Raw genomic sequence first — 22998 nt, 5'->3', positions numbered from 1 at the left:
TGAGGTCATTTGATTTTACATTTTATAACACACCCTGGAAACTACAGTGTAAATACTTTGTACAAACTAGACACAGAAAATGAAAGGTACTGCAGGCCACGTCGTCTCCAGATGCTGACATGGAGGGACTTTAAAAAGTGACACAGACACAGATGTGGTGGCAAAGCTTTTCATCCATGCAGCATTTTTCACAGGACTTGAAGAACACTTCAGGGAGCTGAGAGCAGCACTTGAGCTCAGCTCAGGCGGGCTTGTTTTGTGTCAACAATAAAGCTCACCGGGGTCTATGTCCTGGATAGGAGATAAACATGCTCGCACAAAGAGCTCCAACACTCGTTCAACATGACTCATCCTGAGAGTGAACTTTACACTCGGGCTGTTTGCCACAGGTGAATAAATGAAAACCACCGTGCCAGTCAAGCTGACGTGCTTCTACTTCACTTGATTTACATTCAGATTAGGCAAGCTTCTCTCTTTGTAATTTAACTGTTTTATTTTTTTGTTTGTTTGTTTTTTTTGTTCACATACTGAAGGGCGAGCAAGCCTGAGGATTGATGGAGTGGATTTTCACATCACATTCACATAAAGAGTGTATTCAGCTGCCAAGTAAACAGCATTTGATTACACTCATTAGTGAACTCACCAAAACACAGCAGGGAACAGAGTATTTACTGATTAATAAAGCAGTGATTTACTAATCAAGCTGTCTGTTTCTCCACTGTTACTTTTTTCCTGGTAAAGTTTTTTTAATAAGTAAAAGTGCTGCTTTAAAGATGTTACTCAAGTAACTAAGTCTATCATTATATGACTGTATTATTATTCTTGATGCCTTAACGTGTAAGAAACATTTTTCTGTTGTAGTTGGTCGAGGTGGAACTAGAGGAGTTAGGGACTATTTTATATATTGTTTAGTCTATAACAAGTAAATGTACAGAAGTATTAATTATTTAAAAAATGTAAATGAGCTTATTGAACAAAGTGGTTAATTTGAGAAAATAAAGGTTACACGGCACAGATGAATAATTTGAGGGCACATTAATTACCTTGTAGCTCTCTTTTAGGACACTGTACTCTTCCTGCTCTATCTTATTTCCTCCTTGATGCACCTGTCAGAGGGGGCGGAGTCAGTGATGTCACCTGAAGCTGGAGGGGTGGGGGACCATCCACCTTCGACGCTGACTGTTTACGGGGAAAGAAGTTCGTCTTTCAGCCCAGAAAACAAACAGGCCTGACCAACATGTCGTCTTAGGAGAGAAGTGGGAATACTATGCAGAGCAGCGGCTACATGACGTCTTTCTACAAATACTCGAGGTTTTCAGTGGATTTTGAATCGCCCACAGGATAGAGAGCGACGCTTCCGCGGAAGTATAAAGAGCAACAAGATGGGAAATGTGATACTGATGGTGCTTCTGCTGGTTCACCTGCCAACAGGTGAGGCTTTAAAGTCATTCCAGGAAACACGCTTTTTGCTCAAAGTTTATATTTTATACACGTATCGTCTGCTTTTTCTGTGTATAGACAGGAATGTAGCGAGAGGCCACCTCAGCAAACAGTCGAAATGGACAGTAATGTCGGTGTACAAGTTAATTATCGACAGGTACCAACAGCACAGGGCCGAGTCACGTGACTACACAACGCTTGTCCTGCGTAGACTGTATTTCCTTTAAAATAACATGTTTAAACTAAACAAATTTGTCTTTCACTGCACGTGCCAAGTCTATCTAATCTGGGGCTTTATTTTCCAGTGTCTTAAAGTTCAGGAGGATGTTATCATACCAAATATGACGAAACTGAAAATACACATCTTGATATATGGAGTATTTGGGGAGTGAAGGTGATAAGTGAGCCATCCACCCAGGACCTCCATAACTCTGACCCAGAATGGTCTGACAGAGGTTCATCCCCTCAAACAATGTGGAAAACTTTCCTCTTCCATTCTGCACCTTCAGCACAAATGATCCCCTACAAGTTTTATTACTGAAGTGTGATAATATCTGTGTGTAATATCTTACATGGTGTGAACATGGTGAACTTCCACTTTGCTCATTTTATTCATCATTAAGCACATTTTGACAAGATTTTAATCAAAAACAAATGTTGGATACAGAAAGATTCTGCTGAAATCAGGGGATTTGTCATCAAAGTAACAACTAATGTTTGTTTTCATTATAGATTGATCAGAGGAGTACTTTGCTGATTTTTTTAGTCTTTCCTTGCTTTCTCAAATCTCAAAATTGATAAAAAAAAATACCCCCTAACATAACAGTTTAAACCCCTAAAACATTCAGTTTATTATCTACATAAGTCTAAGGAGATTAGCCACAGAACTTAATTATCTCCATTTACATAGATGAGAGGACTCTGTAAACCTCTCAGCTTCATGCAAATCAACAGTTGTTGATCATAACTCTTCTGAGATCATCTTTTTTCATGAGGCATGGTTCACATCATCAGATGCACACTCATAGTTGTGGAGCTCTAACCACACCTCTGACTGGGATTCATTGACCGGATTCCAGACTTCAATTAGCTTTTGTTGTTCAGCTTTTTAAAATGTCCTCTCAAATAGTAAAATGAATATCTTTGGGTTTGGGATGATTGCTTGTGCCAAATAAGCTATTTCAAGATGTCAACTTGAGCTCTGGCAAGTTCGGATTTTGTGGCATTTTCATTCTTTTCTGGTATTTAATAGATAAAATATGAGTCAATTCCTTAAGAAAATAATTGGCAGATAATGAAAGTGATAATAAAAAATGTTTTTATTGCAGTCTAGTTTCAATAGATATAAAATATAATTGAAAGTTGAAATAATTCATATATTTTGAGGCATAAATCAAAGAAAACTGCTAACACCTGTTGAAATAGTTGTCCACAGGATTTTGGACAACTACTTCAAAGGGGAAAGTGTGAACTTTGCCCTTAAACCTTAACTGATGCTTTTCTCAATTAGCAGCTTGTTTTCCTTTCTCTCTGAATCACTAATCATGATTGGCAGGTGTCTTCTAATGAAATAGTACAATGCGTGCATGGTTTAAGAGTAAACTGTTAACCAGTCTGGTCAGATTCTTGTCACTCACAGCATTCAAGAGCAAAGCTGTGACACAAACACACAGGAGTTTTTCTGTTTAGAATGACAGTAATTTGAATTTTACATTTTATCTTCCATGTTATCTCACTGTCCTTCTTCCTTGTACCAGAGCTGCTGTCCATCCAGGTGATAGTTCCAGAGACAGAGAGGCGTACGACTCTGTTCGCCTCAGTGATTCTGCGCTGTGACTACACAACCTCAGCAAACCCTCAGGACGTCCTGGTCACCTGGAGATACAAGTCCTTCTGTAAAGACCCAGTGCTGGAGTTCTACTCTACAGGTGAGGCTATATGTGGAAGAAGACTGTGATTATTAAAGTGCCATAATGTAGCTGAATCACAAGATGGTGATTAAAAAAAAAATGTTAGGAAGTTTCACTTGACACAGTTTTTTCTTTAGAGGACAGAAAACTAATTTAGTTTTTTCTTAGTTTTAAAAATGGCAAATATTGTGTTGAAGCAGCTTTTAGAGTTCGAAGGCTTAAACTATATCCAGCCAACCCTGTTGTCCAGTTATAAACCACTAATATGCAACCGATTGAATTCTGTTTTTTATCATCACAATGAGGAAACATTTCATGAACATGTCAGTTAAAAAATATTCCCCGACAACATTTCATCAGTTTTCCCTGTAATATCAGCTCTTGCAATGCAATATCTACTTGGTGCAATTGAAGTATGATAAGTATTTCTTCATGGTTGTGTTCAGGTGCTCAAAAAAACACTGTGCATAGCAGTATTGAGTAGTACTGACACTGATAGATAATAAATTGAACCTTTTTCACCCTTGTCGTCTGTGTTTTTGAAGGTTATCAGGCTGCTCTGCAGCTGGGTCAGGACCCCTCCAACGACTGCCCGGACCGCCAGCGCACAGTCCGCACAGTGATCCAGAAGAGAGGCATTAGTGAGCCAATACTGGGTGCAGACTACAGAGAACGCAAAATCACCATTCGAAACAGTGAGTTTGATCCCATCATAACAACAGTGTTGATATTTCAGTCGGCTGCATATATCTGCATAGAAATCAAGATAAAATAATATACTTCACTCTGTCATACTCATTCTCTTAGCTAGGAGCTTTTATTATGGTTTGTGAACGTACTGTATGTGAACAGAGAAGTATTTGTATAATTACTGAGTTTATTAGCACAACTGGAGAAGCTATTGCACCTGACGCAAGACACTAGCAAGCATAGAGTATCTATTATGTAACATCAACCGAAACAAGATACTCGAGAATCCATGAAGATTTAATGCTTTTCTTTCACTTCTTTTTGTATGAAAATAATTTTATTTCATTATACTGTGGTGACCCAGCTTTCTTGTTTTTATTTTTACTTACATCTAATGTTATCTGTCAACAGACGCTGACCTGGTCATCAGTGAGGTGATGTGGTGGGATAACGGTGTGTATTTCTGCAGCATCGATGCTGCTGGTGACACGACAGGGGACTCAGATCGTGAGGTCAAACTCATCGTGTACCGTAAGTCTCCTCACTTGGTCGAGTTCATGTTGAGCCTGGATGCACTAAGAAGGAGGTTGAAGTATCAGTAGTAACATCAGTTACCATGTTTTCCTCTGATCTGTTCCAGACTGGCTGACAGTCCTGCTGATCATCCTCGGTGCCCTCCTGCTCATCATGCTTTTGTGCATATGTTGCTGTCAGTGCTGCCCACAGAAGTGCTGCTGCTACGTCCGCTGCCCGTGTTGTCCACAGACATGCTGTTGCCCGGAAAAAGGTAGAGGAGATGCTTTTGTATTCCTTATTCACAGCTGGTTAGGAGGCAAATTCCCATGAGCAAGTCAGAAGCCAGACATGTCGATACTCTGCAGTGGTTGAAGAATTACTTTATCACAATTTAAAAACTCACTAGTTAAAATTAAAGTATTCCATTCAAAATCTTACCTGAGTAAAAGTATAGAAGTTTTATAGGCAACATGCACTTAAAGTAAAAGTGCTCATTATACAGCAGAAGGACTCCTTTCAGTGTAATATTATTATTTCATGTAAGTCATATTTCATGTTGGAGCAGGTTTGATTTTAACTACTTTATATAGAGCTGAGTGGTTAAATCTTAAAAAATACATGATGGTCTATAAAGTCAGTTGTAAACTACAGCTGTAGTGAGGTTAAAAGTAATATATTTGCTTCTAAAATGTAGTGGAGTTATATTATAAAGTTGCATAAACTGGAAATGGTCAAGTCAAAGTAGCTCAAAACTGTACTAATTGCATAAACAAGACACAAATATGAAAATAAAAACAGATGACTGTGAACAATTTGAAGGTGCAGTATTTTGGCATTACTTCTGCAAACCAGTTATGTTATGTTATGTTGGTTATGATGGATAGGATAAGTTTGTTAGCTATGAGAATTAAACAAAGAACAAGCTGAAATGCACAGAAGAAAAAAGAGCACCTCATGGAGAAAAAATGATTTCGGTCACATGCTTAATCTCAAATACCAAAATCTCCTCAGTCATCACTGATGTGAGTGAGCTGAGTCACGTGAACAGCTTCCAACCACCTCTCTTCTCGTCTCTGCTGTGATTTCAGCTGTGATGCAGCACAGGATGCTGCAAGAGGCTCAGAAGGCTATGGCTCCTTGGATGACTGGCCAACCCATCTACGCTCCCATCAACTCCAATGCCTCCTCCCAGGGCGTCCCCATACTGTATTCAGGTTAGTGACACAAAAGCACAATAAGACCTATTTTTTAATCCTTTTGTTGAATGCTTGCCCAGACCCAAGGGTGTGTTGTTTGGTTTGGTTTCGCAAGCGGGTGGACACAATGAAGTTTTACCTTTGATGTTCAGTTCAAGCAACTTTTTCTGAGAATATTCTCCTGTTCTGCCTTATAACCCTCAGCAAGCTCCACTAATAGGTGATTTGAGCATTTATGTAGCCCTAAAAGGTGAAACGCAGGGTAAAAACTTCTCACTGTTGCTCCTAGTGTGGATGACTGTGAGCACCGGGAAAAGACTCAAACTGTGAAAGTGGGGGAGATAAAAATATAGTTTTGGAAAGTGCCTGTGAAAATGAATCCCTGCTGCTTGTATGTGAGGGTAGCTGTTCACAGGCTTGAAACCACAGAGAATTATTAACCAACTCAGTTTCCCTCAGCTCTACAGAGAGTTAAAGCATCTTTCAGCTGATTGTTTTTGTTTTCCAGCGCTCTCACTTTACGTCACTCTCACCAACTGCACACAACCACCTCAGCACAGACACAGCAGACCTAGAACATTGTCGAACATACTGAAGCATTTAGCAGCTAAAGAGCCAGATACTTCCCTCAGGAGCTGGTAGAGACCAAAACCAGAGCTAAAAGTGATTGAATATTGGACTTCAGTGCATTTATAAGGCGGCTGGTGCAGTGCCCATTCAAAATGTGCCTGTTGGTAGGGGCTGATTGCTTGGCCTGTATTAATTAAGCATCATCCAAAAAAACCTTACAGTCAATGGTGCACTTCATTGGTTCCTCAGCAATACACCTGTAAAGCTTGAAGACGATCAGATGAGCGGTTGTTGAGAAAATGGAAATTCAGACGGACCGACAGAGACCCCTGCAGTTACAGTTAGATATGTCCATGTTGTGTTTACAGGCTGTTTCCGCTGCCCCCAAGTCACCAAAATAATCAGTTAATGCAGGTTTGAGAATATTTGTCTCTCCTTTCCAAATTCAGTTGTAAACTCTTTGACTTTTTTTTTCCAGGCTCATACTCAGACTATCCTGTCAAACAAAACTTTGCCATGGCTCCCATGCAGCTGTCCCCCATGGCCCTGCAGCAGCAGCCCCCTCCTCCTCCACGCCATATGAACGGCAGTGTAAATGGCAGCATTCAAGGTAACAACCAGGTGTTAGACTACCTGGAGAACCAGGTGAGAGGGCTGGATATTGTGCCACCTCAAATGGCTCCGCAAACAGTCCACAGTATGCATCCATCACAGCCTTATCATCACCTACAGCCCCAGCCGGCACCTCCAGCAGTTCCCTACACACCCGGGCCCCCAAGTATGTTGTCTGCCCTGGATGAGATGGGGGTGAGAGGGATGGAGAGAAGGGTGATCACCCTGCCTCCTATAGTCCAACGCGTGCCCAGCTTTTCCTCTCGGAGGGAGCCTGGAGGTGGAGATGGAGCCCGGGGTGGCCCCAGGATCTCTAGTCAGTCCAGTGGGAGTACAAATCGCTCTGGAGGAGGTGCCCAACATGACGGTCGCAGGTATAGAGACAGAGATGTCTCCCCTCCCAGGCGGGGGATCTTGCGTGATTACAGCGATGACTCCGATTGGGACAACAGGCGAGGAAGAACCCAGCACAAGGGTTCAAGAAATGAGAGAGGAGGCTCAGCAGGGAGGAGAGGAGGTGGATCCAGACCGCGAACCCGAAGTCGCGACGATCTGCTGGAGGAGCTGCACAGCAGAGCAACTCGGAGGGAGAGGAGCTATTCACCTCCTCAGCACCGCAAAGGGTTGTGGAGCTCCGATGAAGAGGACAGCAGGAGACAAGCAGGAGGAAAAGGGAAGGATTGGCCAGAGAAGCCACCCAGCTACTTCTCCATTGATATTGGGCCTGGAAACAGCAATGGCCGGAGGAACCACCACCGCCTTTCTGTAAGAGCCACACACAAATACTGACAAACACTGACATATACTCTGAGCCAGCCGTCTGCTCAGACTGAATTTCTGTGTGTCATTGCTTTCTTTTTTTGGTTTTGACTTCTGTCTCTCGTCCCTTTTTAGCCACGCTAGTGGCGTGGGAAGAAAGAGGTTGACATTTGTGGTTTTATTGAAATGTCTTAAAAAATATTTGGTGGATTGCCATGAAATGTGGTTCAGACATTCATATTCCCCTCAGGCTGCAGTCGTTGTTATAACTTTTTTGATCTCTTAACTTTTCTTCTAGCGCCATCATCAGGTCAAAATTTTAATTTGTCCAATACTTTGGATTATGACCAATATCTCCCTCTTAAACTTAACCTTGCCTCTGTCACTCTTTTCTCTCGTAGGATAGGAGCTCCCGTAGCGGCACCAGCGTAGTCATCTAAAGCATTTCCATCTTTTTTTTACCTTTTCCTGAATGTTTCCAGAACGGTGCAAATGAAGACAAACAGCAGGTAACTTAATCTGTTCAATCAGAGTGCAAGGACATAGTTTTTGTTTTGTATTAAATGTATTGTTTGGATAACCTTTTACTCTGTATGCATTGTAAGTAGTTGCAACAAAAAACATGATTTTTATATATGAAGAAAGACAGTTCAGTTATATTAAACCTGGTCTCTTGTTATTTAGATGATTAATGTGTGGGAGTCTTGTCCTAGTTGAATTAAATGTAATTTGTGTGACTTTTTCTTCTGGTGATGGATGAGAAGTATCCTCTTTTGGTGTGTAAGTAAACATTTTAACAGTTTCAGGCAGATTGTTGTGTTCGGTTTGTCTTCGTGAACATGTTATGTGTGTTTTTGCAGACATATGTTATATGAGTGCATTTGTTTTTTTTAATATAATTTCTTATTTTTGCATAATTTCTTGTACTATTTAAAGTGTATTTTTTTTACCTTTATCCATAATAACATTATTAGATTGTAACAGCCATGGAAACTACGCTATGTGGACATTTAAAGGACGGTGGACAGAGTTAGTGGACACTGGCTGTAGCTCTTGCTGTACATATTGGATGAAGACCAAAATATAATTGATGATTTTCCTTGATGTTGGCTTTGGTCACAAACATGAATGGAGATGCACCGTCATGAAATGTATGTTTTTAATAAACCTTTTTAGATACAGCTAGTGTGGAGTGGGTCATTTTCTTATGTACTTAGACATTATATTTAACATCTGACAAACCTAACAAGACAGAAGTGTAAACTAAAACTTAATTAACGTAGGATAGGACAGAACTGTAAGAATGAGGCCAAAATCCTTGTTCTCTGATCCAATGGTTTAAATTGGTTGAGGATGTATGTGTGACTTTGGATTAATTTGTTGTATGTATATCAACTATGCTAATGGTATTAGGATCAGGAGATTTGACCATGTTTGTCTCTGATTTGTTGCATGCAGTTGTGGAAAGTAACTAAGTACATTCTTTCAAGTATTGCCCTTAAGTACAATTTTGAGGTACTTCATTTAACTCGAGTATTTCCATTTTCTTCAATTTTTCATTATACTATTTGGTCTTTGGGCTACACAACAGGTAAAACTAGGTAGGACTTTGCTTTTTCCACAGGCTCAGACTGGGACACACTGTCCAGCAGATGGAGCCACAAGCTGTGAAGGTGCATGTACAGAGGCTTTTTGTCTTTTTAATGTGGCAGTGGTCTTTGTATGACTAAGAGTTAAAAAATGTTAGTGTTTTCAGCTGTGGGTGTTATGAAGCAGAACTGAAGCCATGAAACTTGAACAATGAAAGAATGATATCATGTCATGAAAAGAAAGGCGTAATGGTAAAACTTTAAACTTATATGAGAGGTTTTTATTATGTTGAATTTTAGTGCAGATATTCAGCTGAAGATGGAGCCTGTGTTTACTGTGTGAGGGTTAGGGAGAAGGGGAGGGTGGGGGTTGGGCCTCCTCCCAGCCTGCCACGCCGCTGTCTGATTGGTGGCTCCCGCGCTCTGAGAGGCGGGCTGACCGGGGGAAGTGATACCGTCAATGTCAAAGGATCCTGGATCAGCTGTTTGCTGTCGATCCCTCACAACATCCACTAACAACAGCGGTCGTTAATACGAGCGAAGGAGTACCTCATATGAAGATTGAAGTCAGGTGCACAGCAGCTTCACGTCGTTTTCAGGTAGGACCAGAGGGTGGGACTAACTGATTGTTAGCATTATTAGCATTAGCTGCGCTGATTGTTCCATCAAGAAAACACTTTTTAATCATAAAAGCAGCGGGCAGCTAACAGTAGCTAGCTGCTCTGCTGCAGCCGCTCACAGCAGCATTTCTGTATGAAAACACGGAGCACATCGGCTTGAGGTTTAGTCTCCACAACTCAGTAATTTCTACTTTATTACAATACTTAATTATTTTTTTATTCGTACTATAATGAGTGCCTGCTGTGACCGTGGCACCTGTTGTTTGTCACCGTGACCAGGTGACACAGCTACTGTATGCTAACGGTTCATTTTTAAACTTGAGGCAGGTTGTTTACAGGAGGACAGACCTGCTGACTCTATATTATGCACGGTATGTCCTACGTTTCTAGGTCGTGTGTAGATTTTTTTTTTTAAACTGTTAGGTGACCTGTAACACCACTACCAGCAGGATGTGACTGAAACACGGATGAAGCATTTGTTGTGTTTTGCTCCCTGGTTGTCTGCAGGCAGCATGAACTCTCTCCCTGGAAGAGCCGCACTGTCTCTGTGCAGGCGTACGGCGGCGGGCGGGATGAGGGTCTTCGCAGGTTCTCCGGGTCATCCTGCGGGGATACTGCCCGCAGACAGGGCCTCTTTCCAGGCTGTCCGGGTCTGCCACTCCGGGACGAACCGCAAGGGCAGCGTCAGCACCAAGAAGCGGGGCTACGACATCACCAGAAACCCACACCTCAACAAGGTGAGCTCTCTCATGTGTGTGGTACCTTTCTGACAATCACTTGGAGGCAAAGCCATAAATCCACATGAATTAACTTCAAGTTCTTGTATGCAAATATCTACACAAGAAGATGAGTCTTGTTCCAATTATTTTTTAGTCTACATGACAATGTTTCGACCACAGAAGATGAGCTCACCTGTAATATAAACATATGGACAATAATGTGTAATATATAATGATTAGTTCCATTATTGATTTACCTACTGGCTGTTTCCTTGAGTAAACAGCAATCTGCTCTATAAAATATTATGACAGTAATTTTCCACTGACCATGACAAAGTTCTCTGAGTTGTTTTGTCTGATCAACAGTCTGGGACATTATCAAAGGTAGTATGTAAGCACATTATCAATCACCAGAGTCGATGATGTGTGATATGCCATTTCAACCTTCCTATGCAGGTGTGCTCACATCCTCTGCTTTATATGGGGCACATCCATTTGAGCAGTGCAGTTTAAGTTACTGATGTCTTTCCAGGTTTACTTCATTTTCCATGTCATAACACTGATGGTGGATTATACAGGTAATGTCGGGAGTTTTACATGAGTTTAGTTTCACCATACACATCATATACGGGTGTAATGAAGACAGTGAAGGAGTGTGCACAATGTTGCAACAAAACACATATGAGAAAGTATACATAATAACTACAAAAAACAGCCATGCAATAATACTAATTATGCTTTACATATAACATAAGCAGGCTAATGAATGTGTTGTTTAACAAATACAACACTCACCATTCTTGTCTTTGCTTAACACACCTGAACCTGTACTGCATTCACATTCACACACTGTGTGGACACACAACATGATGCCCCACATACCACGTGCTATGGTGGTGGAACATATATAAACAGAGAATACCATATAAGTACCACATTTATACAGCACAGGAGTGTCATGTCAATGTCACAGCTCCTATCTAAAGTGAGATAGTCGAGTGGCTCGAGCTACGAATGGTCTCCCTGTAGATTCCTCTAAGGTGTCTGCCTCTCTCTCAGTCTCAGTAAAGCATAAGAAATACCATCATCGACTTAATGTGAATTGATGGCCCACTTCTCTTTAAAAATAGTCTTAACCTATTTTATAATTTATACTCTCCAAACCATTCTCAGATCAGAGAATGACACAATAGTGCTGCATAACCAGAGAATAATGTCAATGCTTCTGCAGTCACAGTATGGAAATAATAGTATTTTTAACAGTTAGACTGAAAAAAATCTTCTCCAAAAGATCCTACAGTTGCACTGATGGTACCAGAACTGATCTAAAAAAAACATCCACCAAGTGATTCACCAGTTGTTTTACAGCAGGTTTTCCAAATCCAGCGTAAACGGGAATTTTTTTTTTTCTGGCCCGGCTATTCTGCAAGGACAGCAGCACAGATAGTGAAGCTTCAGATGAGTTTATTGCTTTGTTTTAGGCTGATAGGAGGTCGGTCACAGTTCCTTCCCCTGCTGATGCCCAGTCAGCAGTTACAAGCTTACTCACAGGTCAGGTCAGTGCAAGTGGTCAGAAAGTGGAGCCCCCCTTTAGTAAAAAGTAAAAACAATGAAATGATGATTTGCACATTGGTAGTTTGCTTTGACATTTTATTAATCATTGATTTACACATATTTTGCTTTGGGTGTTATATAATGCTTTCTTGTACCCACATTTTCACAACCAGAGCATTTCAGTAAACTGTTGTCCTCTTGCAAACTGATACCAGTAACTTCACTAATATAGGTACTGTATAACAGAGCTCATGATCATAAAAATAAATCATATGATGTTATAACTAACTACACTAATCCATGATAAGGTTTGAATTGGAGTCATTACAAAGGTTCATTTATTTTAGATTATACCACTCCCACCCACATTTTATTTCATTCCCTCCATTTGTCCTTGTCTGTTGACAGATAGTGTGTAGGCTACAGCTGCTGGTTAGTGTCATCTTAATGGGTTTACCTTAGTGCCTCTTTACCTGCTCACTCTAATAGGTTTAGCTTAACTCTGTTAACTTAGTAATGTTAGTGTTAGTTATGTGGATCATGGAGGGATTACTGAGCAGGCCTACTGGGCACAGGCCCCGGAGCCCCATGAGGCCCCTGCACCACAGCGTCGGTATGACGTGACTGTTAATCTTGTTGGAGAGTCAATCAACCAACTACAAATGGCTTTATAATCCGTACCCGATGTGGCTATACAGTATTTGTTGACACTGTTTGCGTGTGAAAAGTTTTCCATCCACATTGATGGTTTGTCTTTTTTTTAATTGCCCCTCCACACTGACTTTGTCTCTCTCTCTTGTGTTTGGTATTTTAGGCATCAGTGTATCAGAGTATCTCCATTTAATGACCTCTGGCAGACAGACTTGTTGTGCAGGCTATTGTTGCTTGCAGCTACAGTACACGCCGCTGTAAAGTATGAAACTCAAAGCTGTGCAGTGTCGTTCAGCTGTTCAGCATCTATCATCAGAGTACTCTTCAATGCCGAGGCACAGTAGGCAACTGTAGATGTAATGATTGTGAGCTTGTAAGCAGGATGTTGTGAGGGAGGGTGCTATTGGTGACCAAAAATCAAATGCAGTATCACGTTTCACACTCGACTCTGCCGATATGAATAATTTACCAGGATAAGGGTGTGGTCAGAAAATACACAGTAAAACAAATTGACTGTAGAAGGCCGGTTCATTCCCCATGTAGGTCAGTGTTTCCTTTGGCGTGCGAGAATCAAGGAAATGGAGAGAGTGATAAAGCAGAGAGGAGGAAGGAGAAGTCGAGCTGACTGGGGAGTGAGTTCAGGCTCCCACACTATTGGGCAGAATAAATAGATTAAACCGCACACTCCCCTCCGATCACTCTGTGGAAAGCCTGCCAACGGCGAGACAGGAGCAGCAGCACTAACCATAATCAGACAGCAGAGGGGTACAAGACAGCTTACCAAAATAAAAGCTTGGTCTCATGTAATGCTCTAGTCTCATTTATCAAAACACTGTAGGACTTCTCAGTGTGGCCTTGTTTTACTTTTCTTTACAAATACAAAAAAAGTAATTCATAATTTTGAAAAACAGATCAAACAAATCTTTGGGTGCGGCCGTGAGTCACGATTGACCTCAGTCGTGATGACTAACACATGAGTCACTGTGGTCTGGATTGTATGATTTGTTATTTAGTTTGCAGACTTCACCCAGTGCAAACTCTTTTCCGGTATCATAGTGTTGCATAACAGTTCCTCTTCCACCGTGCAGGGAATGGCATTCACCCTGGAGGAGCGCTTACAACTGGGCATCCACGGACTGCTGCCCCCCGTCTTCCTCTCCCAGGATGTGCAAGTCCTGCGTGTCATGAAGAGCTATGAAACACGCACCAATCCCCTTGACAAGTAAGAGAACAGACTCAGACATCAGGCTGAAGTGCTGCTCAAGACAGTCACACTGCAGCTGCAGATGTTAAATGAGCTCCAGCGACGCGGAGCATAAAAACTAAAACCTGCCTCACCACCAAAAGTATTCGTCCCACATTTTGGAATAACTGACCTGACCTGGGGGGTGGGGGGGGTGTCCTGGTTCATACACTGCAAGAATGTCAAAGAAGTCAGCTGATGCTTTTCTTCATTTAGTTTCTCATGCAGTCGTCCCTCTGATAGATGATACTCATGCAGAAATATTTACAGTGCAGTTACAGTTGATTTTGAATCAGCAGGTTTATGTGAAACAAAAACCGTGGTGTCAGGTTTCAGTGACTTCTCTGCCTCTGTCTCAGGTACATCCTGTTGATGACGCTACAGGACAGGAACGAGAAGCTGTTCTACCGTTTGTTGACCTCTGACATCGAGGAGTTCATGCCCATCGTGTACACTCCCACCGTCGGCTTGGCATGTCAACAGTACGGACTCGCCTTCAGGAGACCACGGTGAGCGTTTACGGTGGAGTTAAACTTACACAGCACTTTTTGTTGAGGCATTATCTAATTCATACGTTTGGTTAAAACTTCTCCTCATATGTTTTGATCCATAAACATCACATTTTGTAGACCAGGGTTTTTAGGGTTTGAAATTGGCAATGTTCCACAATCTCAGTTTGATTGAACAGTTTCTGTTAGTATGATAGACTTCTTTTAAAATAGTTTCTATCCTGTTAATTTGTGTTTTAGTGTCTTATAATGTATTTATGAGTTTTAAACATTTTTTATTATGTAAATGACTTTAAATTTTCTTTGTGTATGAAATGTGCTGCATTGAAGTTTTGCCCATAACTTCCAAAATAGTGTCATTAGTACATGTGATATACTTGTGCACTACTTATTACTGCTAGTACAGATCTATTATTGTATAAACAGCTGATATAATCAAGACCTGCCACAGCACTTTCTGAAGGCCAGAAAAATAAAATTATGATGTTTTCTTGTGACTTTCATCAGACACGGCCTCATCAGTTTGAGACTATGGTGGCCTAGAGCGATCACACATCCCCACTGTAACACAGCAGTGAGCAGGGACTATTTTTGTTTTGTGTGTTCAAGAACACTTCATCATCAGAGCATTGAATCCAAACACTGACACGTGTGTTGTAAAAAGTATTCTTGTATTAAAATGTTTCCTGTTTGGCAGCAGTGTGTTGGGTCTGTCTGTCCCTGAAGGCACCAGTGTGAGGTTCGCTGCCTCAATTACAGGCAATAATATTAGTTTCACACAAATTAAAGGTGCTGCAACTACTAAATGTGATGGATTATTTGTCTGAGGGAAGTTTCATATCTAATCTCACTGAGTTTGTGGAGTGATTGCTAGTGCTAAGAAATTGCATCATCAAAGCAATCAAACCTTTAATCCTTGCTATCATTACAAACTACTTGTTTACAGAGGACTCTTCATCACCATCCATGATAGAGGCCACATCGCCACCCTGCTCAACTCCTGGCCAGAAGAAGACATTAAGGTAAGTCCCTCTCTCCACACACACACACACACACACACACACACACACACGCACACACACACCAACACACTGCTGCTTGTTCCTGATAAGTTAATAATGCATCATTGTAATGCTGATGTGCGTTTGTGTCTGTGTAGGCCATTGTGGTGACAGACGGGGAGCGTATCCTCGGCCTGGGTGACCTGGGCAGCTATGGGATGGGGATACCTGTTGGGAAGCTGGCGCTCTACACAGCCTGCGGAGGGGTTCGGCCGCAGCAGTGTCTCCCAGTGCTGCTGGACGTCGGCACTGACAACCAGGTGAGTATCAGTTGAGCTGCAGGAAAGCTGGAGTCTTGGTTTTTTTGAGCTGGTGCAGCCACTTATCAGTCGTCATAGATTCCATATCAGATACGTTTAGAGAATTACTGATGTGACTTGTGTAATCATTTACTGATTCATAGATATGATCAGTTCCAAAACCGAAACAGAAAGGTAACGGCAAGTTCTCTCTTATCGATTTATTGATTAACTGTATGATTTTTGGTCCAGGCGCTGCTCAACGACCCCCTGTACATCGGACTGAAGCACAAGAGAATCCGAGGAAAGGAGTACGACGAGCTGATCGACGAGTTCATGCAGGCAGTGACAGACAAGTGAGTGGAAACATAAATGACGAGGGGACGTGCAGGTGATCCTGTCTGACTGATTACTATTGCCCTGCAGGTACGGGATGAACTGTCTGATTCAGTTCGAGGATTTTGCCAACAGCAACGCCTTTCGCATCCTCAACAAATACAGGAATCGATACTGTACCTTCAACGACGACATCCAAGGTACTGTAGCTTTCATAGGACTCTCCTACACTAATGCCCTCAGCCGTTGCACTCCCGGCCTCCATCAGGCAGCCAGCTCCCATAACTAGCCAATGTATATATTAATGTATACATGTTTTTTAATTGTGTTAGCAGACAAAATACACAACCTCCCTCGTTTTCCAGTTTTTCCAACGTTCACAGAAGGAATATTAAAACATAGCAAACAAAAAAAATGAAGATTGAGTAAAAGCAAGCAGTTAAAAAAAAGAAGGTATCTCAGCACAGTACTGTGTCATGATGTCATGACATTTGCCCTCTCTAGCTAAAGTCATAAATTACTCTTGCTGCCTTCAAATGGGGGCGTGTTTGGAAGAGTCAATATGAACGACCTCCTCTCGTGGTATTCATGACCTGGGACCTCAGAGTTTTCTGCGAGCTCAGAGTTCATGAGTTGTGACGTGCATGCTAACATTGTCAGCTCTCATTTTTCATTGGATGATAAGTTAATACATTGTAAGTTACTTACTCGATTTTATAATACGTCATTATGCTTTTGCATTTCCTGCATTACTTTACCTGCCTGTTAACTAACTGAATTGTTAGCCTCTGTGAGTCTGTTGGCATGCATGTTGCCGTTGCCTAGCAGAGGTGTTCTCATGATTTAATCACTTGAATGCCGAGCATACCGTGTACATGACCTCCTCGAGTTTCATTCGAAGGCAGCATCTTGCTGGAATAAAGTTGATCCTTCAGTTAGGCATTAAACCACAAATAGCACCAAACTGTATTTGATCATAAATGTGTGCAAGGGCAAGTCTGTTACTGTTTTTCGAAGCTGAGGTGTTTTTTTTTTTTAAAAGATGCATTTGTTGCAGAAATGTAAAACCTGCTTCCAACTGGAGAGACATTTCAGATACAATAGACTTAAAAGTTAACATAATTAAATTTCTAAATGATTTCATTAAGCTATCTGAAATGATCTGTATAGTCATTATGCACTGATTGTGCACTTGTCATTCAGTCTGTGTATGATTTATTTCTGTACGTCTGTGGTTCCCTTCCTGGGGGTCACAGTGTCCACATGGGGGCGCTGGATACATGTTAAAAGTTGTGAGATGTTTAACAGTGTAGAAAAGCCAAACAATAGAATGTATTTATGCTTTCTGCAAAGACACTTTAAAGGGTCACAAGCCAAAATTGATTGAAACTACAGTCTTACCATTTAAAACCTGCTGTTTCAGTGAATCTGTTCTGTTATCACAAGTGTTTTCTTTTCTCTTTCAGGCACCGCCTCAGTAGCTGTTGCTGGGGTCTTAGCTGCTTTGAAGATCACCAAGAACAAACTGTTAGACCACACCTTTGTTTTCCAGGGAGCAGGCGAGGTGAGGAGATGTAATCACCAGGATTTTATTCTGTTTCATAATAAAAATAACTGTCCTTAATACCCAAGAGAGAGTGTGCCTCAAATTAAAAGCTCTTTTTTTCTCTCCCAGGCTGCTCTGGGTATTGCTCACCTGCTTATAATGGCCATGGCCAAAGAGGGTGTCACTAGAGAAGAAGCTGCCAAGAGGATCTGGATGGTGGACTCGAAGGGTCTCATTGTGAAGGTAATGTGGGTCTCTCACTTCCTCAGTCCGCTCACACAATCCCCCGCTTGTGAATCACCAAACAGCACCATGCAGGGTTTTGAATAAAAGACGTGTTACACAATTTCTAGGGGAGGAGCCACCTGAACCACGAGAAGGAGGAGTTTGCCCACGAGCACCCGCACCTGAAGACCCTGGAGGAGGTTGTGCAAACCATCAAACCCACCGCGATCATAGGTGAGTTTACCTGGGTGTAAAGCATGTGCAAGAGATGTGAAGTGTGGCGTTTCCTCGAGACACTGAAATTTCCCTCAAAGAACATTGTTGTTTTCAATGTCGTATATAAAACCCCTTCATAACCCACATTGTTTCTCTCATCCATTTACGGTAATACCTCACCAGGTGTGGAAAAACAGAGAAACCTATTAAAGGTGAATTTTTTTTCCCTCCAGCTTTTCTCAGCACATTAACAACTTGGTTATTTGCTAAAAATCAACTAATTTTTCAGATTTAGAATCAACACTGTGATGACATGACACCTGTTTCAAGTTAACATCCCTTTGAGCTCTAAGATTAAAGAAGAAATCATGAGAAAATAATTTGAATAATTAGAAACAGATCCAGGTTTAAAACTACAAACTACATAATTTTAAGTCTTGCTTGATAATAATTGACCCATGTGATCTGAATCCTACAAGTGACACCACTGTTCACATTGTCTCATTGGAGCTTGTTAAAGTTAAGTCATTTCTGTTGGATTGATTCTCCCTCTGCACTGTGTCCTGAACGTGAAGGCGTGGCTGCTATTGGAGGAGCGTTTACCGAGAAGATTATCAAAGACATGGCGTCCTTCAACGAGAGGCCGATCATCTTTGCCCTGAGCAATCCTACCAGCAAGGCGGAGTGCACGGCAGAGCAGTGCTACAAGCTCACAGAGGTAAGGACATTTTGACACTCAATAAGAATTTACCCGAAAACATTAATTTTAGAAAATGAACTTGCCTTTTTAGCATGAAAAAGCTCCATCATCACTCTCTCTCTTCCACCTCTTTTCTCTGTGATCAGGGTCGGGGCATTTTTGCGAGTGGAAGTCCGTTTGACAAGGTGACGCTGGCTGATGGACGCACCTTCTACCCCGGGCAGGGAAACAACGCCTACGTCTTCCCTGGAGTGGCGTTGGGTGTTATAGCCTGCGGAGTTCGCCACATATCTGATGACGTCTTCCTCACCACAGCAGAGGCACGTTAGTTCAGTTACTAACTGACTTGTGACAACAGTGTTGCAATGTATTGTATGTTCACATATATTCATGAGGATCCCTTTTCCTAAAGTAGAAAAATGACACCATTTGACACCAATATGATAAATACTTTGTTATGTTTTGAAGAGTTGGAAACAAACATTTCCCTCCACTTGAACCCTTTTATACTCTTTTTAAGGCAGACCTCACGGTGCTGCTTTCCCTCTCTTTCTCACTTTATACTGCACTTTCCTTCTACTTCAAATCAACTTTATTTATTCTGTCTTTCTCTCTCAGGCAATAGCTGACATGGTGACAGAGGAGCACCTGGCTGAGGGAAGACTTTATCCTCCTCTCAGCACCATAAGAGAGGTGTCCTTCAAGATCGCAGTGAAGGTAGGTGTTCTCTCACATGTACAGTTATAAATACAAAATGTAATGGGGTTATACTGTGGCATAATAATACAAATATCAGATGTTATAGAATGATGAGCTAATGACTGCACTGTAACATCAGCTAAATTGTATTGGACATGTCTTACATATTATACTATAAACGCTAGAGGGCATAATCAGAACAGATGAACCGTGCATCATTCATTTTCACTCAACTTTCTTGAAGTTCTGCGAGTGTATCGGGGATTTTCTTTGTTGCCTTTACAACAAACGTTTCAACACGGCTCACTGAGAAAACCGTCGGATCATCATAGATATGTAAGATGATAACCCAACCTAAGAGGGCCAAAGGTTTACAACTGGTGAATCAAATAGCCCCTTGAATGTCTGACTGTATCGTTCCTTTCTATAAAGTCAGTCACTCACTCCTAACATGTACACTGTGCTTTACCACTTCTCCTTCGCTGCCAGATTGTCAACTACGCATACAGACACAACATCGCCTCGCTGTACCCGGAGCCTAAAGACAAGGAGGCGTTTGTACTGTCCCACGTCTACAGTCCTGATTACGACTCCTTCACTCTGGACACGTACAGCTGGCCACAGGAGGCCATGAATGTCCAGGACGTGTGATCCGGACCTTCTTGTCTCTGTCTAAACTTAAAGGGGACCTATTATGCTTCTCCTTATATTCTGTCACATATATACATTGTTCCAGTGTTGAATGTTCATATTAAACGTGTCCAACGTTTCAGATAATTAGGTTAATGTATGTAAAAGTAATCCCGGTTCTTTCTGACATCGGCTCATCACAGATGTCTTTATATGGCCATCGGCTCCAAGCACAGCTATTCTCGCACAACCGTCTACTTGAGTAGTATTATAAGCATTTGATGTACTCTAGTATACAAATAACCGACAGTGCATGTTTACTATACAGTCGTTTGGTGACAGCAGAATATCATTTTACTGGCAATATTAGCTGTTGTATTTCCTGACAGCAGATGTTTTCCACTTAAATCTGCATTTTAGTGCATTTCCCACATGTACAGCCATTACCAGGATGTATAGAAAAAATACCATATACAGATTGTGACTTAAAGTCTAAATCCGCCTTCATGTCACACACTAAGCAGATAATGGGTGCGGTATTTACTTAACATAGATGTCCTGCTGTAATCTTTGCTGCTGTGGTTGCTGCGCTGCTATTCTGGATCAGATTCTGACTCTAACGTAAACTGATGGATTTGAGAAGTTGCCACTTCCAATCAATCATGTTGTTTTTTAGTTCTAGTCACTCACACAGTTTGTACAGCTTCAGAACCTCCACACCGTTAAGAGGATGAGGCGCCGCCCCTCGGCAGGCTTTCACATATTGAAGATGTAATCAGAAGAAAGTGGGCTGCGGTTCAACCTGATAGCCGACTCACGCAAAGCTACTCAAGTGGCGTCCTGGAATCAAACTATAGAGCTGGAAATGAGCATAATAGGTCCCCTTTAATATGGTGCCGTGGCGATGCACAGAAACCTTGCCAATGATTCTCGCCTTTTTAGTCATTTTTTTTCTCCTTAAAAATAATGTCTCTATAAATGTCAGTGTGTCCCTGGTTTGTTCAGTTCAACACGCAGCACACAGTGCTAATTATGACTTGGATGCCCAATAATAAGCCAACCAAACACTGCAGAATACTGTACATGTTAAGGATTCTCTATGTCAGCCTTTCATGTACAAGTTGTTATTTGCAGTGCTGTAATTTATTTTTGATCAGTTCTCCGAAGGTCTGACTGAAATTTTTTTTTTATATCTGCACAACAGCATATCAAAAATCATCTATGACTGTACATCTTCACCTGCATTTCTTTCAATTGATTTCCCAGCTAAGATCTGGTGAGTGCAGTGATTCAGAATCTGTCTTTGAGAGATGAATCTGAGCTGGTGCATGAAATACAAAGCAGCGGTTCACAATAACGCACAATGCTGTATCTTGTCTTGACACAAATGAACAGAGGACTCATTTTGAAGCTTAGTCGAGAAAAAAAAAAACAGAAACTATTAGTGCCTCTTCCTGTGTGACCTCAGGACATCCCTGCTCCAGATTATGAGTTAAAACCTCTGAAATTGTTCGGTGGGTAGCAAAAATCTGGTTCATCCCTGCAGCTGCTGCTTCATATTTTACACTCCTGTCAATGTGCGCACAAGTTATAACCTGCACACAGGACTGAAAACACTCCAGGATCAGCCTGTGCAGTATTTCTGTTTCATCCTTTCTGAATCAGTTATTCTTGATGGGAGGCATTGCTGTTTTCTTGAGTATGTGTTGTTAGGAATTGAATGTGACCATCAGGATGTTTTATTTGTATACAGTGGTGTGTTCTGCTTTAGTTTTGTACAGAGCTCTGCCTGTTGTTGTGTTTTTGCCAAAGTTACTGATGAACTGTATCTTATCTTTTACTCGTAGAGAACATGTTGCTCAGCAAGCTTTAGTACTGAGAGAGATGCTTGAAGTTTTCAAAGGGAAGGTGAAACTTTTTAAATAAAATTGTTATGAAAGTGAGTGATTTATTCAATGATTGATTTGACAGTTTTCCATCTTCATGATCCCAAAACTTACATCTTTTTATTGATTTAATGTACACTTTCACTTTATTATTTCTTGAGGCTGACACACGTGATATAGAAAGTTGTGTTGTGTAACTGAACCTTAAACGTCTCGTCATGAGTTAACCGTCTTTGCTTGGGATGTAGCTGCAGGTGGACTCAAGCTGTTATTGCCACATTGAAATGTAAGCCTGGTATGGTATGAATGTATGATTCAGTGGTTTCTCTACAATAAGAACATACAATACACAATACAAGGAAGCAGCTACAGGAACTGACATTTTGGAAAATTCAACCAGTGTCCAGCTGATATTCCGATCTTTACGCACCCATGCAGAGTCAGAGTCATCAGATAAGTTTCTTTTGAATCCTCTTGGCATTGATGCTTAAAATTAATGTCAAGTCAAACACTGTACTTAACTGGTAACATCAGAGCAGTAAAAATCATTCACCCTCGTAGTAACCCTCAGTAAACTGTTGTATTTCTGTTTAGTACACCCCCATCAACACGCTCTTATGTCATTTAGGCTTGAGGCTGTGTATCAGGCTTTGCCACAGCACATAATTATATCTTCTGCTTTCAACTTTGGGGGAAGGCTCATTCATGTTTCAACACAATGTCTCAGAGCACAAAGCCAGGCCCATTAGAATTACTATTACTATTATTATTATTATTTTTGATTTTGATGTGTGAAGGTCTCAGTGTTAATCCCATCCAACATCTTTTATAATGAATTAAAAGATCAACTTTGAGCATTTGTGGTGTAGTGGCTGAACCGGA

General features: G+C 41.3%; 2 protein-coding genes across 2 annotated transcripts; both read left to right on the top strand.

The window, feature by feature from the left end:
* Window positions 1–1152: 1152 nt before the first annotated feature.
* On the top strand, window positions 1153–8874 carry LOC111218337 (immunoglobulin-like domain-containing receptor 1). The gene is made up of 8 exons (XM_022740595.1): window positions 1153–1431; window positions 3198–3368; window positions 3896–4045; window positions 4452–4571; window positions 4681–4827; window positions 5645–5770; window positions 6801–7699; window positions 8095–8874. Exons 1-8 carry the CDS (start codon window positions 1383–1385, stop codon window positions 8131–8133), a joined length of 1701 nt encoding a protein of 566 aa, XP_022596316.1. The 5' UTR covers window positions 1153–1382; the 3' UTR covers window positions 8134–8874.
* An 882-nt stretch (window positions 8875–9756) lies between these two features.
* On the top strand, window positions 9757–22173 carry LOC111218028 (NADP-dependent malic enzyme-like). Its single transcript, XM_022740114.1, has 15 exons — window positions 9757–9881; window positions 10410–10639; window positions 13915–14048; window positions 14429–14578; window positions 15525–15600; window positions 15738–15899; window positions 16131–16234; window positions 16305–16414; window positions 17681–17778; window positions 17890–18003; window positions 18114–18219; window positions 18777–18919; window positions 19048–19221; window positions 19520–19618; window positions 20090–22173. The coding sequence occupies exons 2-15, from the start codon at window positions 10415–10417 to the stop codon at window positions 20249–20251; spliced, it is 1857 nt and encodes a 618-aa protein (XP_022595835.1). The 5' UTR covers window positions 9757–9881; window positions 10410–10414; the 3' UTR covers window positions 20252–22173.
* Window positions 22174–22998: the final 825 nt, after the last annotated feature.

The sequence above is a fragment of the Seriola dumerili genome, unplaced genomic scaffold, assembly GCF_002260705.1.
Source record: "Seriola dumerili isolate Sdu_G_001 unplaced genomic scaffold, Sdu_1.0 BDQW01000052.1, whole genome shotgun sequence".
Classification (NCBI taxonomy): Eukaryota; Metazoa; Chordata; class Actinopteri; order Carangiformes; family Carangidae; genus Seriola; species Seriola dumerili.
This window is presented reverse-complemented; position numbering and strand designations above follow the sequence as displayed.

Coding starts and splice junctions, on each gene's coding strand:
- LOC111218337 (XM_022740595.1), top strand. CDS start 1,383: ATGGGAAATGTGATACTGATGGTGCTTCTGCTGGTTCACCTGCCAACA. Junction 3,369..3,895: donor GCTGGAGTTCTACTCTACAG/GTGAGGCTATAT, acceptor GTGTTTTTGAAG/GTTATCAGGCTGCTCTGCAG. Junction 7,700..8,094: donor GGAACCACCACCGCCTTTCT/GTAAGAGCCACA, acceptor TTTCTCTCGTAG/GATAGGAGCTCCCGTAGCGG.
- LOC111218028 (XM_022740114.1), top strand. CDS start 10,415: ATGAACTCTCTCCCTGGAAGAGCCGCACTGTCTCTGTGCAGGCGTACG. Junction 17,779..17,889: donor TTTTCCAGGGAGCAGGCGAG/GTGAGGAGATGT, acceptor TTTCTCTCCCAG/GCTGCTCTGGGTATTGCTCA. Junction 18,920..19,047: donor AGTGCTACAAGCTCACAGAG/GTAAGGACATTT, acceptor CTCTGTGATCAG/GGTCGGGGCATTTTTGCGAG.